This window comes from Cebus imitator, unplaced genomic scaffold (assembly GCF_001604975.1).
Source record: "Cebus imitator isolate Cc_AM_T3 unplaced genomic scaffold, Cebus_imitator-1.0 Scaffold109, whole genome shotgun sequence".
Classification (NCBI taxonomy): domain Eukaryota; kingdom Metazoa; phylum Chordata; class Mammalia; order Primates; family Cebidae; genus Cebus; species Cebus imitator.
Genome location: NW_016107424.1, coordinates 5134068 through 5149999, shown reverse-complemented (window position 1 = coordinate 5149999; position 15932 = coordinate 5134068). Strand labels below are relative to the sequence as shown.

The window sequence follows — 15932 nt, the reverse complement described above, 5'->3', positions numbered from 1 at the left end:
TAACAGGAGTGAAACTCCGTCTCAAAAAAAAAAAAAAAAATTTGCCTTCATCAACCTCTTTTTCTGGCTGCATAGTGGGCTTAACAATGAGTATAGCTGTAGATTATTTTAAAGGCACAAAGCAGAGAATGAAATAGGAATCTGAAGCCAGCTCTCTTAAGGTCACCATTCCTAAGTCTGTAACATCCATGAGGACAGGGCCTGGTCAGTCTTCACTGGTGTATCCCAAGCACAGAAGAGGTAAAGTTACTGAGAATAGAAAAGGTAGAGAGGACAGGGGCTTAATGGGAAAGTCCAAGAGTCCCCAAAGAGAATGTGGACCACCGACTAGTGGCAGGTAAAACAAAAAAGCTGAGGGGCCAACTAAGGTTGGAGACTGGTTTGGCAATGGCACCAGTATGTACTGCTGGCCTAGTTGTAGGACTTTTTCCAGTAGTCTCAGTGACCCAAGAAAATAAAACACATAAATTACTGAACTTATGCAGGGCTAGGGCTTTCCCAGGTGAGGTGAAGGATAAAGTAAAGATGCTAAAAATACTGATCAAGAGTAGTTCTATCATAGCAGGGGTTCCCAAACCTGGTTTATCATCACACTACCTGGGAAACTTAAAAATTGGATTCCAGGGTCCACTTTGGGCCAACTCAATCACTATCTCTCAGTGTGCAGAATGGTATTTGCCGTACTCGAGTAGAGAAGGGAAGATGGAATGACTGGGGGAACAAAGTCACAAACCTGAACATCTCAGAGCGTGAAGGCCTTGAGAGCCAGGAAGTAAGAGGAGGATAGGTTATGGGCAGAGAGTGGGGTTGCAGTCTAAGATCATATGTAGAACAGTTGTGCCTAACAATAAGACATGGCTTTGGGTGTGAGTGGCTGGTACAGAGTAAAGATGACACTCCACAGAGCTGAGGCTGGCAAGGACTTGTAAAGCTCTGGGTGACAGGTAAATTCATCGCATCTTTCGACACATGTAGGAGAACCACCAGATGCTTACATGAGCTAGTAAGGAAGGTATATGCTTCAAAGAATAAGGGTCTCAAAAATGATGCAAGTAGAAGTGGTCTGGAAATAGCAGAGGAGCTAGGAAAATTTTTCAATATTGACCTTCCAGCCCCGGGTAAATTAGAAAAGGGAGAATGAATAGCCTCCAATCAAGTGGAACTGGCATTTGTGTTTTTTTTCCTTTTAAGTGCTGTTATTATGTTTCTTCTAAACAATGGGGATACATTTTAGTCCAAGTACAAAGTTTAAAAGACTTAATAAAGAGCATTTATTAATATAAGTGAAAGAGCAAAGAAAATACCTGTGGTGATACTGCTGCAGTAAATGTTAGACAAGTAAATATGGCCATACAATTTAAAATGTTTTGGCCCATCAAATTTAGATAAAGAATTCATCTAGGCCGGGCGCAGTGGCCCACGAGGTCAAGAGATCGAGACCATCTTGGCCAACATGGTGAAACCCATCTCTACTAAAAATATAAAAAAAAACTAGCTGGGCGTAGTGGCGTGCACCTGTAGTCCCAGCTACCTGGGAGACTGAGGCAGCAGAATTGCCTGAACCCGGGAGGCAGAGGTTGCAGTGAGCTGAGATCGTGCCACTGCACTCCAGCCTGGTGCCTGGTGACAGAGCAAGACTCTGTCTCCAAAAAAACAAAGCATCTAATCAGTGATTCCAGAGCACCTAATATGTGCCAAGCACCATTCTAGGTACCAACTATGACAAAACAAGTCCTTACCCTCATGGGGAAATAGCTAATAAGTAAATACACAGTATGTCAGATATTGATAAATGTCCCAGAGAAAAATGTAAAAAGAAATAAGAGTGCTGAAGGGAAAATGGAAGCAGAAATTATTACTTTATAAGATGATCAGGAAAGGATGACTAATTGAGAAGAGATCTGAGGGAAGTTGGGTGTTCTTGGAAAAGAAAATTTCAAAGGCCCTTCGTAGGCGGTCAATGTTCTTGGCTTGTTCAAACAACAGTAGGGGTATTGGTGTAGCAGAAATTAGCAAGGAGGAAAGTTAGGTGGGTAAGCTAGAGGTCAAGTTGTATATTGTAAGACTTTTAACTGCGTGTGAGATAAGAAGCCATTGGAAGGTTTGGAGCCGAGAAATGACCTGATTTAACATTTTAAAATAATGTATAATGAGACGGAACAGCTAAAATTATCAAAGGATCTTTTATAAAGTAAACACTGATAATCAAATTCTGGCAGTAACTAGGCACACTATCTTGTTCACATCTTAACAATTGTTTAATATTCTGGAAACTATGTATATCACTGAAGAAAGGCATAAGGTAACTTACTGCAATTTGTCTTTTATCTGTTTCTCCTCTTTTATGATGAAGATCTAATGAATCAGTTAAGAAAAATCTGATAGTATTAAATATGAGAATCTCAACTCATTTTCAGTTATTTGGAAAACATACAATATTAAATACTCCTTTAATTTACAAAAATGGATCATTCTAACATCACATACTGATGAAAGGATACAAGTCAAGTATTCTAAAATGGTAACATCCCATATGTAGTCATAGTAGGAATCCATAGCATCATGACTGAAAGACAGAATTCAGTTACTTCTTAAGCAGAAAAATGTTGACCTTATTATTTTTTTTAAAAAAGTATTCATACCTGTTTTGTTCTTGCAGAGATTTAAACGCTGTTTTGTAGTCAATTTCTCTGAGGAACTGACATAAAATTGCCACCTACATCAACAAAGATTTGAAAATGGCTTCAAGTCATGACAGTTTGGTTTTAGAGGGTAATCTTCTTATAAGAATATAATCTTTAAGAAGCCTTATAGATCACATTGAATCAGCTCATATTTATGGATTCCATCCAATTTTAATTTCAAAAACCTTTGTACACATGTCTGTCTGACCAATATTTTCTTCATCAGTGACCTAAACCACAAATTTTTAGAGCTTTGTTTGAATGAGAAGCTGGCAAAAAGCCAGTTCAGAAAACTGAATTGAAGGGGTGGAAAACTGCCAAGCAAAAGTGTCATGACATTCAAGGACATACAGAGCGTCCAATTAAACCTTTCACAGCTGGCAAGTACAGAAGCTTGTTTTGGCAAAATTTAGGCTGCCAGTCTGCTTAACGTAGAAAATGTCTATTTCACGCAGGTCATAATGTCCACCTCTAAAAACTAGTTTTTATTGATTTAATTCACAAACCATAAAAGTTACCTTCTCAAAATACCCAATCTGGTGATTTTTAGTATATTCACCAAGTTGTACAACCATCACCACTATGTGATTTGAAAACATTTTCATTACTTCCCCCAAAAAAGTTCATGAGCAGTCACTCTCCATTCCCTCTCACCTCAAGTCTCTGATAACCACTAATTTACTTTGTCTCCATAGATTTGCCTACTCTGAACATTTCATATGAATGGAATCAAAGACTGTGCAGCCCTTTGTGTCTAGCTTCTTTCACTTAGCATAATCTTTCAAGGTTCAGCCATACTATAGCATGTCACAGTAATTCATTCTTTTTTATGGCTGAATAACATTTCATTGCATGGATATGCCACATTGTGTTTAGTCATTGATCATTTGATGGACATTAGGGTTGTTTCTACTTTTTGGCCATTATGAATAAAGCTGCTATGAACACTTGTGTACAACTTTTTTTCTGGACCTATGTTTTTAGTTTTCTTGGGTATACACCTAGGAGTGGAACTGCTGGGTCATACAGTAATTCTTAGGGTTAGCTTTTTGAAGGACTGGGAAACTGTCTTCCTGAGGCTACACCATTTTGATGCTATACCATTTTACATTCCTACCAGCAACATATGAGGGTGCCAATTTCCCCACAGCCTCAACAACTTATTAGATGTCTTTAGATTACAGCCATCCCAGCGGGTAGGAAGTGGTACCTCATGGTTTTCATTTGCATTTCCCTAATGACTAACACACATTTCTAATCTAGAGTATCTTTAAAAACTTGATGCTTTTTCCCCCATTTAGGAAGTTTAAAGGTCAATGTTTTTAATTCTTACTTTCATTTTAGTTGACATTCTATAAACCATTTTTAAAAATTTAAAGAATATGCCAAACTCTTACAAACCTTAAGTGATTTTGATATGGAAAATAAAAGCTAATTTCCAGTTCAATGCTTTACATTTATTATAAACTCTAACATACATGAAAATAAAACTTCATAATAATATAAACTAACCTGTGTGTGGCAATTCAGCAAAGAACAACATTTTATCATTCGTTTTATCACCTACAAAAGCAAAATTCTCATTATTTTCAAAAACCAGCTAACACGGATTATAACAAATGTGTCACTCTGGTATGGAGTGTCAACAGAGAGAAGCTGGACGTGAAGGAACAGGAGGTGTATGGGAACTCTGTACCACTTATTCAATTTTGCTGTGAACCTAAAAGTGCTATAAAAAATAAACTTTAAAAATGTAATAAATGTTAAATCTTATTTCGAAAGCCATGTTAAGTATTTTAAAACTATCTTTTGTTAAGTTATGATACTGGTAGCCAAAATCAGAGGAAACAGCAATGCATATTTAAAAAATGGATAAAACCTGATACCAGGTACAGGAATGGGGAGGAAATGGGGAGAAGGAGATCAAAAGGCACACATTTGCAATTAGACAGAATAAGTCTAGCAAGCTGATATACAGTATGAGGACTAGAATTCATTATACTGTGCTGTATATTAAACATTTGCTGAGAGTAGATTTTAGGTGCTCTTATCACAAAAAACAGGTAACTAAGAAAGGCAATGGGTTTTTTTTGACTGTAGTAATCATTTCACTGTGTACATGTATATTAAAACATTATTCTGTACATCTTAAATATATACCAAAGAAATTAGGGGAAAAAATAGGGATTTAGGAGATAGAATCCATGTGATTTGAGAGCTAACTGGATGGTGGCAGGAAGGTCAGTAAAGACAAAAGCCAAAAATGATGGTCAGGGTTTGGGCTTGAACAACTCAAATGTTTAAACAAAAATGTTTGGTATTTTGCAGTTTTTTTGTTTTTGAAAGGGCAGGTGAATTTATTAGGAGTGTATTAGGAGTTTATTACTTTATGGTAAAGTAAGACACAAATCAGGGTTTGGACCTGATTTTGAATTTGTGGTGTTTGGGGAAAACAAAACAGCAATAGGTGCTAGAAACTGGGACAATGAAAACATGGAGAGCAATCTGGTCTAGAGCCATGAACCTGGGATTTACCATCACATTACATGGAAATGCGTAACTTCAGCCAAAATGGGGCCCAGGAAGAACATATAAAGGTAGGCAAGAAGCCAGCCAGCCCATGAAAACAATTTACCTGGTCTGTATAAACATCAGGGGGCACAGCCTTATTAAAGAAGTCAGAACACACAGCTCCTGCCTGGAGGTAATAGTGAAGAGCTGCTGAATACTGATTTGTTGCTGAAGCAGAAAAACAGACATAAAGCATTAGAGGTAACAGCTGAAAAACAGGGCTTCCTTTGTGAAGAGTCAGGTATAACTTCATGAGTTAACAAAAGCAGACTGAAACCAAAGATCTAGAAATAAAACTTTAGTTCAGATTTCTTGTCAAATGTCCTAGTAAAGAATTTAGTATTTAGAGATTTTATTTCCTAAATGTCCAAACTAGAAACAAATCCTAATTTTATAAAGTAGTACAGAGTAAATATATCAAGAACTTGATAGCTATCAAGTTGGTGTCTTGAATATGACAGATATCAAGAATTTGATAGCTTCTTTTGGGGGCTGGGGTGGAAATGAGCATTAAAATCGGTATTTGTTTCAAAATAATCCAGAGAAGAGAGGAATGGTGTGAGAAAGGGGACACATGAAACATGCCTGGCCATGAGCTAATGATTTAATTAGTAGCTGGGTGGTGGACATATGGGTGTTCAGCACACTATCCCTTTTATCTTCACATCTTGAACTTTGGCTTTAAAAAATTCAACTCTTAACAAGCATGAGAGGAAAAAAATTTAAAAATCAAAAACCAACTCCTAAAACACAGATTCTAAAATAATGCTAGTCAGAAATTTCATTTGCTCTACAGAGCAACAAAAGCATCGAAAATTTTATATCAAGTGGGAAAACACGATCACATATAACCAGCAGGGGGGTGATGGGGAGAGTTAAGCTGTATCTCCAAGAATACAAATAATGATCAAGTGTACCTGGAGAGATTTTAGAATCTCTAACCAGCAATTTTGCAATGAAAACCTCATTCTCCTTTAAAGATGTTTTACCGATTAGATCTTTAAAATTCACTATTTTTTAAAAGAAGAAAAAACGTAGTCAACAGAAAATTAAAAGCATCTGGACCAAAGATTCTACACTTAAAAAAGCATAAATACTTTCACTGCTTTAATTTTACTAAAGACAAGTAAATCTCAAGAAAACTTAATAGTAATAATAGTGCAGTGTAGTGTAATAAAATATGTCATATATTTACTTTCACTTCAAACAGTGCTATAAAAACAAAACATAAAGCAACCAAACATCTCACTTACCAAAATAAATATCTGCCTGGATAATTAACCAGGAATGGTTATTTGGATTTATACTGAGTGTATATCGAACTAGTTCTTTCACTGTGATTGCCACAGCTTCGAAGTCCACAGACTGGAGGCTAAAGGAAAGACATATAACATTAATCTATATTTTAAAAGTCAACTTTAAATTCCAAGCATGTATTTATTAAAAACAAAAAGATTCAGCCAAAATTTAGGTGAACATAAATATAATGCTAAATGCTAGGAGTAAATCTATTATAAGAACTATCAACCAACTAAGTCTAAGAAAGTGTGATGAGCTAACATTTTATAAGCGGTTGAAAACAATCTGATTTTTGTTCTGTTTTCCTCAAAATGTCAAAGGTAGACAAGACTGCACCAAGAAAGTGAATTTGCATCTTTTACAAATGTTTAAAGCATATAAAAGATAAAACTGTTACCTCTGTTTTTAGCAAAATTTATAGGCAACAAAAGAAAAAAGACTCCTAAAATTTCCCCAAAATGATTTTTTTTTTTTTTTTTTTAAAAGACAGAGTCTTGCTCTATCACCCTGGCTGGAGTGGCAGATCTCAGCTCACTGCAAGCTCTGCCTCCCGGGTTCAACAGATTCTCCTGCCTTGGCCTCCCAAGGAACTGGGATGGGATTATAGGTGCCTGCCACCACACCGCACCCAGTGTTTTTTTTTTTTTTTTTTTCAGTAGAGACAGGGTTTCACCATGTTGGCCTCCTGGTCTCAAACTTCTGACCTCAGGTAATCTGACCACCTCAGCCTTCCAAAGTGCACCTAGCCCGCAAATAAGTTCTGTCATCTATGAGAAGCCACAAAAAAATCAACAACTCAGACACTGACAATGCTGCCACGTGGCTTTACATCCACCTTAAGGCTTCTTGTAAGAGTTGCTGACTCCCCTGGAGGAGATGTTTCAGAGGCTTTAACAGGGTGAGGGACCAGACAAGTCTATCATGTGAGTGCATTGGGCAGCCCCCGAGAATCAAGAAAAAGGTACTGTGAGCCTGGCTAAATGTGGACACCTTGAGGTACAGAGTCAGAAGGTGGAACTATGAGGAGAAAAGCCAGGCTGGCACCCAAGAAACTGCTAGCTGCTGCTGCTTCCTACAAGCAGTAAAGCACAGGGGCAGAGAATATAGACGGTGGATTCCAACACATGGCTCTATCATTTACAAGGTGAATTTAGACAAGGCACTTCTGCTGCCCTGAGGGGTTAGAGTTTACCATAACTCACCACTGTGCATTTGTAACATTTACAAATGTTATAAGTCTAAGAATTCTATACATCAAATAGTTGGTTTTAAAAAGGTAATCTTCAATCCAGTGCCATTCCCACTATTCTTGAAATCCATAGATGCCCACTCAGGAGAAATACTTTCTCTGGTCAAACATTGTCATATTTTCTTTTCTTTAGGTCAATTTACATAAAAGTATTTTCATCATGATGATAATAGTTAAGCCTATTATGTACCAGGCTTTATTCTAAATGTGTAGCTTAGGAAACATACTATTTCATCCCCAAAATTCTGAGGCAGGTACTATTTTAGAGATGAGAAACCTGGCACTAAAAGCAACTTACTGAAAGTCATATCCTCTAAGCAGAAAGGCTGGGGCTCAAACCCCGTGAGCCTGGCCCAGAGCCCCTAGGATAAACTATTCTTTTGCTTCATTTATAAACACATTGGAAAACAATCATTACAGTCTAAACTTAGGCCACAGAGGTAATACTACAGAGGCTAAAAAACACAACCACTGGGTGGGGCACAGTGGTTCATACCTGCAATCCCAGCACTTTGGAAAGCCAAGGCAGTGTCAAATCACTTGACTCAGGAGTTCGAGACTAGCCTGGCCAACATAGTGAAACCCCGTCTCTACTAAAAATATAAAAATTAGCCAGGTGTGGTGGTGCATGCCTGTAGTCCCAGCTCCTCAGGAGGCTGAGGCTGGAGAGTTGCTCAAATCTGGGAAGTGGAGGTCACAGTAAGCCCAAATCATGCCACTGCACTCCACCTTGGGTGACAGAGTGAGACTGTCTCAAACAAAACAAACAAAAAGCACAACCACTGATACCAACAATTAAAACTACAAAACTGGCAGGTACAGCGGCTAATGCCTATAATCTCAGAGTTCTGGGAAGCCAAGGTGGGAGGATCTCTTGAGGCCAGGAGTTCAAGACCAGCCTGGCCAACATGGTGAAACCCCACCTCTACTAAAAATACAAATTAATAGCTGGACATGGTGGTGCACAACTGTAATCCCAGTTACTTAGGAGGCTGAGGCATGAGAATTGCTTGAACCTGGCAAATGGACGTTGCAGTGAGCTGAGATCTTGCTACTGCACTCCAGCCTGGGCGACACAGCAAGACTATAGCTCAAAAAAAAAAAAAAAAAAAAAAAAAGAAAAACTGTTTCTACCTGATTCTTTGATTGCTATCTAACAACAGATTTTATATAAAAATCAGAAACATGTGGACTCTGCAGTTCAAATGCTATGGAGCACACATGCATGGTTCACGCAGCATGGTGCTCCCTTGGGAAATAAGACTCAGTTAAGTGAAGGGCAGGGGCACTCACCTGCTCTGACCCTCCAAATCCCTGGATGAGACAGAGTTTTTCCAATCTCTAAGACTGAGATGGAAGCACATTCTTTACTGTTATTCTATTATCAGCTCACCTACCCACCAAAATCTTTTCTTCTTCAAAGATGCCGCAGAAGGCTTGGACAAGCACAAAGTAAAAAGACTGAGAGGGAGGGCAGGGGAGAAAAACATTTGTGAGGAAACAAGTGGATTCCCCTACATGAGAAGTTGCTACATGTGGGAAAAGAAAAATGAAAATGATGTCTTCAAGTAAATGAAGACTTTTTCCTCCCCTAAAAAAAGTCCCCATCATCTTACTGTGATTCTCAGATAATGTATGCCAAAGGGAGTATTTCTCAAAGTAACTAAAGAAGTTAAAAGAGATTGGGGGCCTTTGATAATTACAGCATTAGATGAGACATACAAAAAATTATGAAAAAACAAATCACTTTCAAACGGATACCTGTAAAAGAGATAAGATGCTGGAAACCTTATAGAAAGTCATTCTTTCATTGGCCCCAATTTTCCAATTCTACTGACAACTAATCAGGACCACTTAGATCTTCTGTTCTAAGGCTGATAAATCTGAACTCCTACTTAACAGTTATGCTGGGCCAGGTGTGGTGGCTCCTGCCTAATCTCAGCACTTTGGGAGGCTGAGGGAAGTGGATCGCTTGGGGTCAGGAGTTCAAGACCAGTCTGGCCAACATGGCAAAACCATGTCTCTACTAAAAATACAAAAATCAGCCAGGCGTGGTGGCGGGCATGTGAAATCCCAGCTGTTTGGGAGGCTGAGGCACGAGAACTGCTTGAACCTGGGAGGCGGAGGTTGCGGAGCTTGCACCACTGCATTCCAGCCTGGGCAACAGTGAGACTCAGTCTCAAAAAAAAAAAAGCTATGCCTTATCCACAATTTATAGGAAGATAATTATCATACTAGAGAAACACAAAGACTGTAGAATCTTAGATTTCTGGCCCTTTAATAAAATTATCTAAGGGTATCTATACTAGTCAGAATGGTTTCCAAATACATAACTCATTCAATAAAATATAAGCCATGCCACTACTTACTTGGGAATGGAAGATGGCCAAATAGAAATGTGTTCAGCTGTAATATCATTCACAATGTCCTCCTATAAAAAAAAAAAAAGAAAAAAGGTATGATTTACGAAATTTCTTTCCAATATTTTAAAATGAAATTATGAAATACTTACCCGAACATTGTGAAGTTTCACAAAGAGTGATAAAATAATAGTCAAAACCAGTGGTTCCTATGAGAAAGAATACACAGTATCCTTAAATAGTGTGCGTATTTAATATTTCTCCTGTCAACCTCACAGACATCAAGCATTTTAAAAGACTCCTGTCTTTTCTAAACTTAACATCTGCTTTAGAGCAAACTAAAAGTCAACTTTATTTTTAATTGCATGGGGTGGGGAAATCACAGCATGTAATTTACATAAAATTAGCATATTTAAATGTATGTTTTATAGTGCTATCTCCAAGCTCAACTCCTCACGTGACTTTTTATTCCTTAAAATAATGTTCAAAGGATGAAACCTAAGTTATGTCCAGTAAATAAATATGACATTGATCCTACTAAGCAAAAATTAAAGCCAAGCCTCACACATCTAGCCCCTACTATGAAGACTTCCTTAAAATTCAAAGAAATGCCTGCTCTGTTCACTAAAACATGGTAAATGCAAAACAAACTTTCCAATCAGATTACCCCACCCACCAATAATAATCACTCAAGAAAAGCACATTAACAGGTCACCTTAATAATTTCTCTAGAGGCCGGGCACGGTGGCTCACGCCTGTAATCCCGGCACTTTGGGAGGCTGAGGCAGGTAGATCTCGAGGTCAAGAGATCGAGACCATCCTGGTCAACATGGTGAAACCCCGTCTCTACTAAAAATACAAAAAACATTAGCTGGGCATGGTGGCGCGTGCCTGTAATCCCAGCTACTCAGGAGGTTGAGGCAGGAGAATTGCCTGAACCCAGGAGGCGGAGGTTGCGGTGAGCCGAGATCGCGCCATTGCACTCCAGCCTGGGTAGCAAGAGTGAAACTCCGTCTCAAAAAAAATAATAATAATAATTTATCTAGAGGCCAGGCAAGGTGGCTAACACCTGTAATCCCAGCATTTTGAGGGGCCAAAAAGGAAGGATCACTGGAGGCCAGGAGCTGGAAACTAGCCTGAGCAAAAAGCGGAGACCTCATCCCTACAAAAAATTAGCTGGGCATGGTGACATGTGCCTGCAATCCCAGCTACTCAGAAAGCTGAGGCGGGAGGATTGCTTAAGCTCAAGAGTTAGAAGATGGTGTGAAACACCTCAGCACTCCAGCCTGGGTGACAGAAAAACCCCGTCTCTTAAAAAAAAAAAAAATAAACTAAAAGAAATAATAATTCATTCAGTTTTTGAAGTAACCAGTATTTTTTAAGTCATATTCTACAAAAATCAGCAACGGTAATTAGAGCAATTTTTAATAAAACTTACTCGTAATTTTTTGATAAAAGAAAGCAGTTCACTCCTACAAAACAAAAATTTTTGAATACACATTTAATAATAGAAATCAAGAAAGAAAATTACAGGTGAAGGTTTATTCTTAATGCTCCAATTCTGCAAGTATGAAAAAGAATGTAATAGTCTACTGTTATACCAACCTAATAACATTTCTTCCCTGTTTTCATTACATGTAAAGTCTTTAATACTATTCAACCTGAAACACTGCTGATTTTGAATTCCAGTTGATTAAATGATTTCTTAAAATGACATATAAACAGAAGACATTTCCAAAGGTGGCCATGGCACACAGGTGCATCACAGACGAATACTACAGAACTCCTAAGATTGTGCATTTTTATAATACACAGAATAAAAGCTGATGTTCTTGAAATCAACCTTTAATAGGTTAATAAATAGGATAAATAATAAGAACTCAAATGCAACTGACGGAAACATACCAATACATACCGATACATAATACCTAGCGTAGATTCCCTCTGCTTTATTAAACTAACTCTGCCATCATTTCCTCGCTTGTGCTGACTGGACACACTGCAAATTTGAACAACAACTTCCCAAAGGTCTTTGGCTGTCCGTCTACTTTCTTTAGGGCCTGGAAGTTCTTTGCATGTAGCTGCTAAAAGCTGTCCAAGCTATAACATGAAAAACAAAATACACAAAAGATCACCTGTAACGTCATGCGGATTAGTTCTGTTACCAAGGCACACCGGAGGAAAGATGCATTGACTGCCCAGACAGACAAAGCACAGTTATTTCATGCTGTGCATTCCATACAACTGAGGAATTCAGGGCTCGCTGTCTACTGACAGATCTGAATCTGAGAAAGATCCTCTGGTTCAAGCAGACAAACTTTGTCTCTGAACAATTATAGACTAGTGAAAATGACAATGAGACAATGCAAAGACACAGATGATTTATCAAGTGTGGAAAAAAACACAAGTTGCTAAATACACATAGTACGATCCCACGTTAGTTACACAGAAAAAAGAAAAGGTGTAATGGAAGGCACACACCAAGATTTTAACTGTAGTAAAAGCCCAGGGGGTGAGATTAAAATGATGCTTAGATTTCTCTCTCTCTCTTTCTCTCTCACACACACAGCTTTTAATCACTGAAAAAAATTGTTTTAATGAGAAAAGGAAAGGAATAAGGAAACTGAAGTTGGCAGATATAAGAGATACAGATTTAAAGCAATTTTTCTCTAAGAAATTGACACCAATTGGGAATGAAGCTACTATTCACCTGAGGAGGCAGAAGTAAGGCAGGACAGGTTACGCAAAGTGACTGATGTGAATAAAAGCAGCCTCAAGGACCTAAGATGTAGGGAGCATCCAGAAATAAAGAGTGGAAAGGCTAAAAGCAAAAAGCAGATAAAGACTGACTGACATCAAATTCAGAATTTTTTTTTCTTTTTTTTGGAGACAGGGTCTTGCTCTGCACCCAGGCTGGAGTACAGCGGCACGATCTTGGCTCACTGCAACCTCTGCCTCCTAAGCTCAAACAATTCTTGTGCCTCAGCCTCCTGAGCAGCTGGAATTATAGGCATGTGCCACCATGCCCAGCTAATTTCTGTATTTTTGGTAGACTCAGGGTTTTACCATGTTAGCCAGGCTGGTCTCGAGCTCCTGGCCTCAAGTGATTCATCCGCCTCAGCCTCCCCACGTGCTGAGATTACAGGGATGAGCCACAGCACCCGGCCAAATTCAGAATTGGGCCCTTTTATCCTTGTTCATATTAACTTTTATACCCCATGCCTCTTGTAGAGGGTGCAGTAGCGAGCAATTTTGAATTCATCAGGAACCCCTGGTTCCTACTGAAAATGGACCTACAAAGTTTTCTAGGGGTCCCTACTGCTTAAGGTGGTTTTTTTAAGGAGGTGGCAAGATTGTGATAAAGACAAAAACTGGCGGTTCTTCCCAAATTTTTTTATTATGAAAAATTTTAAACAGAAAAAAACCAAAAGAATAGTTCAATACATACCTGACACATTGTGACTATTCTGCCATGCTTGCTTTACATATCTACATAAATTGTTCTGTTAAACCATATTAAACTAAGTTAGGCACAACATTTCATCCCTAAATGCTTCCATATACATCTTCTAAGAACAAGGACATTCCTCTCCATAGCCACAACTCTGTGATCATGAAAATTAACAAGAGTACTGTGGCTTTCCAAAGCTAGTGAGAGTGACATAAAAACCCTACCTATACTAGGTGAATGGACATGGACCAGTAGCCTAGCAGACATTTCATCCAGCATGCTCCCCTAACATACTCTTCTCTGACAACTGGGATCACAATACACGCAGCTATTTACTGCACTGTAATGCCAGGGCTTCAGCAGCTCTTAGCTCAAACTCACCTGCTGTTGTCAGTGATCACATGCTTTAGGTCACTAAATTTACTTATTTATTTTTATATATTTTATTGCACTTTAGGTCATTAAATTTATTGCGTAAGTTTAAAAGAATTTTTGGGGCCAGGTGCTGTGGCTCACGACTGTAATCCCAGCACTTTGGGAGGCCGAGGTGGGCAGATCACCTGCAGTCGGGAGTTCGAGACCAGCCTGGCCAACACGGCAAAACCCCATCTCTACAAAAAATACAAAATTAGCCGGACATGGTGGTGCACACCTGTAATTCTAGCTACCCAGGAGGCTGAGGCAGGAGAATCGCTTGAACCTGGGAGGCTGGCATTGCAGTGAGCTGAGATCACGCCATTGCACTCCAGCCTGGGCAACAAGAGGGAAACTCCGTCTCAAAAAAAAAAAGAATTTTCAGAGGTCTTAGGTCCCAAACCAATTGAATTCCACAAACATTCTTGAGCACCTACTATGTGCTGGGCATCATGGAAAGCACAACATAAAAATCAACTGCCCTGAAGCAGCTCATTATAGAGAAGACAAGTGGACAAATAACTTACTATTCAGCATAAACACAACAAAAGAAGTATCTCAACGGTACAACAGCAGCAGCATCAGTACAACAGTACAAAGGCAGCAAGGAGAGGAAGCAAGTCACTCATTTACACAGAAAAGAATATGAGAAAGTATCAGAGAAATCACACGAACAGGCAAAGCTGGGAAGGACATCCAGGCTGAGAAGACAAACAGTGTGTGCACAGGTGCAGAATAGGAAACATGGCATGGGCATGCTAGTGCTGCCAGCACAGGGCTGGAAGGTCAAGGGGCAGGGGAGCTGCACCTGGAGAAGAAGCACGCACACCTTAAGAGGCCTGGCAGGTCACATGAACAACCTAAGGTTTTAGCCTACACTAGCATCACTATGACTGCCAACCCCTCCTACTGCTACCTAGACTTTTACCATGCAAGTGCCTATAAATCCTGTGCCCTTCCCATTATGTGGCACTGCCTCCCACCCTGATCCAAGGGGCATACTAGACAGTTTCATATTATTTCAAAAGGGTGTATTTTTAGTCATATGCTTACAAATTTTCTGTTCCTATTTGTGATTACACAATACATATTCGAGTTAAGAAAATATGTAACAGAATAGAAAACATTAAAATCACCTAATATCCCATTATCCAGAAATAATGGCTGTTAATAACCTTTCAGACTTTTTCCTACGTGTGTGTGTGTGTATGTGTGTGGCGTATTCCACACTGCATTGGAAGTGTGGAAACTGATCCAAATTGCATTTTTTTCAAAACAGGATCCCTCATTCTAAACTTCTTTCTCTAATTCCTTTTTCCTTGACATTAACAAGGCAGTGAGGCCAATTATGTATGGAAGGTAACACACAAAACCCTAACCACCAGATGACACAAGAAGACACCTAAGTGACTTTTCTTTAACAAAGTCACCACACATCCTTCCTCTTTTGGACCAGATCAGGGGAACTGCAGGAAGCAGTGAGATAGCCTCTCTCAGAGTTAAGCAACCTATAAAACAATTTCCTGTGTCTTACACATTGCAGACCCTCAAGCATTCGTTACACAATCATATGCCCATCTCTCCTGCTGCACAGCTCCACAGAATTCACTGCCAGAGGTAAAGCGAAAAGTTACTACACTGTCTTAGCACTCAGCAACAAGCTACGATTCTCCATGTAAATGACAGTAACGTTGGAACAAAATGGTTCCCTCATCTGATTTTCTTAAGGCTAAGAAAAGACCATTGGGCATAATAAGACAAGTGCCCAAGATATTAAGAACTCATATGCCAGAAAGTTCACTAAAGAGATAGATATGATTCAGGCCAGGCACAGTGGCTATGCCTGTAATCCCAGCTCTTTGGGAGGCCCAGGTGGGTGGATCACCTGAGGTCAGGAGTTCGAG

At 39.1% G+C, this 15932-nt stretch overlaps 1 protein-coding gene across 6 annotated transcripts in view; it reads right to left on the bottom strand.

Moving 5' to 3' along the window:
* INTS8 (integrator complex subunit 8) overlaps positions 1–15932 on the bottom strand; it is a 99326-nt gene that overhangs the window by 38959 nt on the left and 44435 nt on the right. For all 6 annotated transcript variants that reach the window (XR_005201772.1, XR_005201775.1, XR_005201773.1 and 3 more), the window contains 10 exons: positions 12079–12263; positions 11602–11635; positions 10316–10372; positions 10173–10234; positions 6509–6627; positions 5320–5423; positions 4197–4247; positions 2643–2716; positions 2502–2566; positions 2312–2355 (listed from right to left, as the gene is read on the bottom strand). Coding sequence is in view for 1 of the 6 variants with exons in the window: in XM_017538133.2 (XP_017393622.1) it covers positions 2312–2355; positions 2502–2566; positions 2643–2716; positions 4197–4247; positions 5320–5423; positions 6509–6627; positions 10173–10234; positions 10316–10372; positions 11602–11635; positions 12079–12263 (795 nt within the window). In the remaining 5 variants the exon portion in view is untranslated. The remainder of the gene's footprint in view (positions 1–2311; positions 2356–2501; positions 2567–2642; positions 2717–4196; positions 4248–5319; positions 5424–6508; positions 6628–10172; positions 10235–10315; positions 10373–11601; positions 11636–12078; positions 12264–15932) is intronic.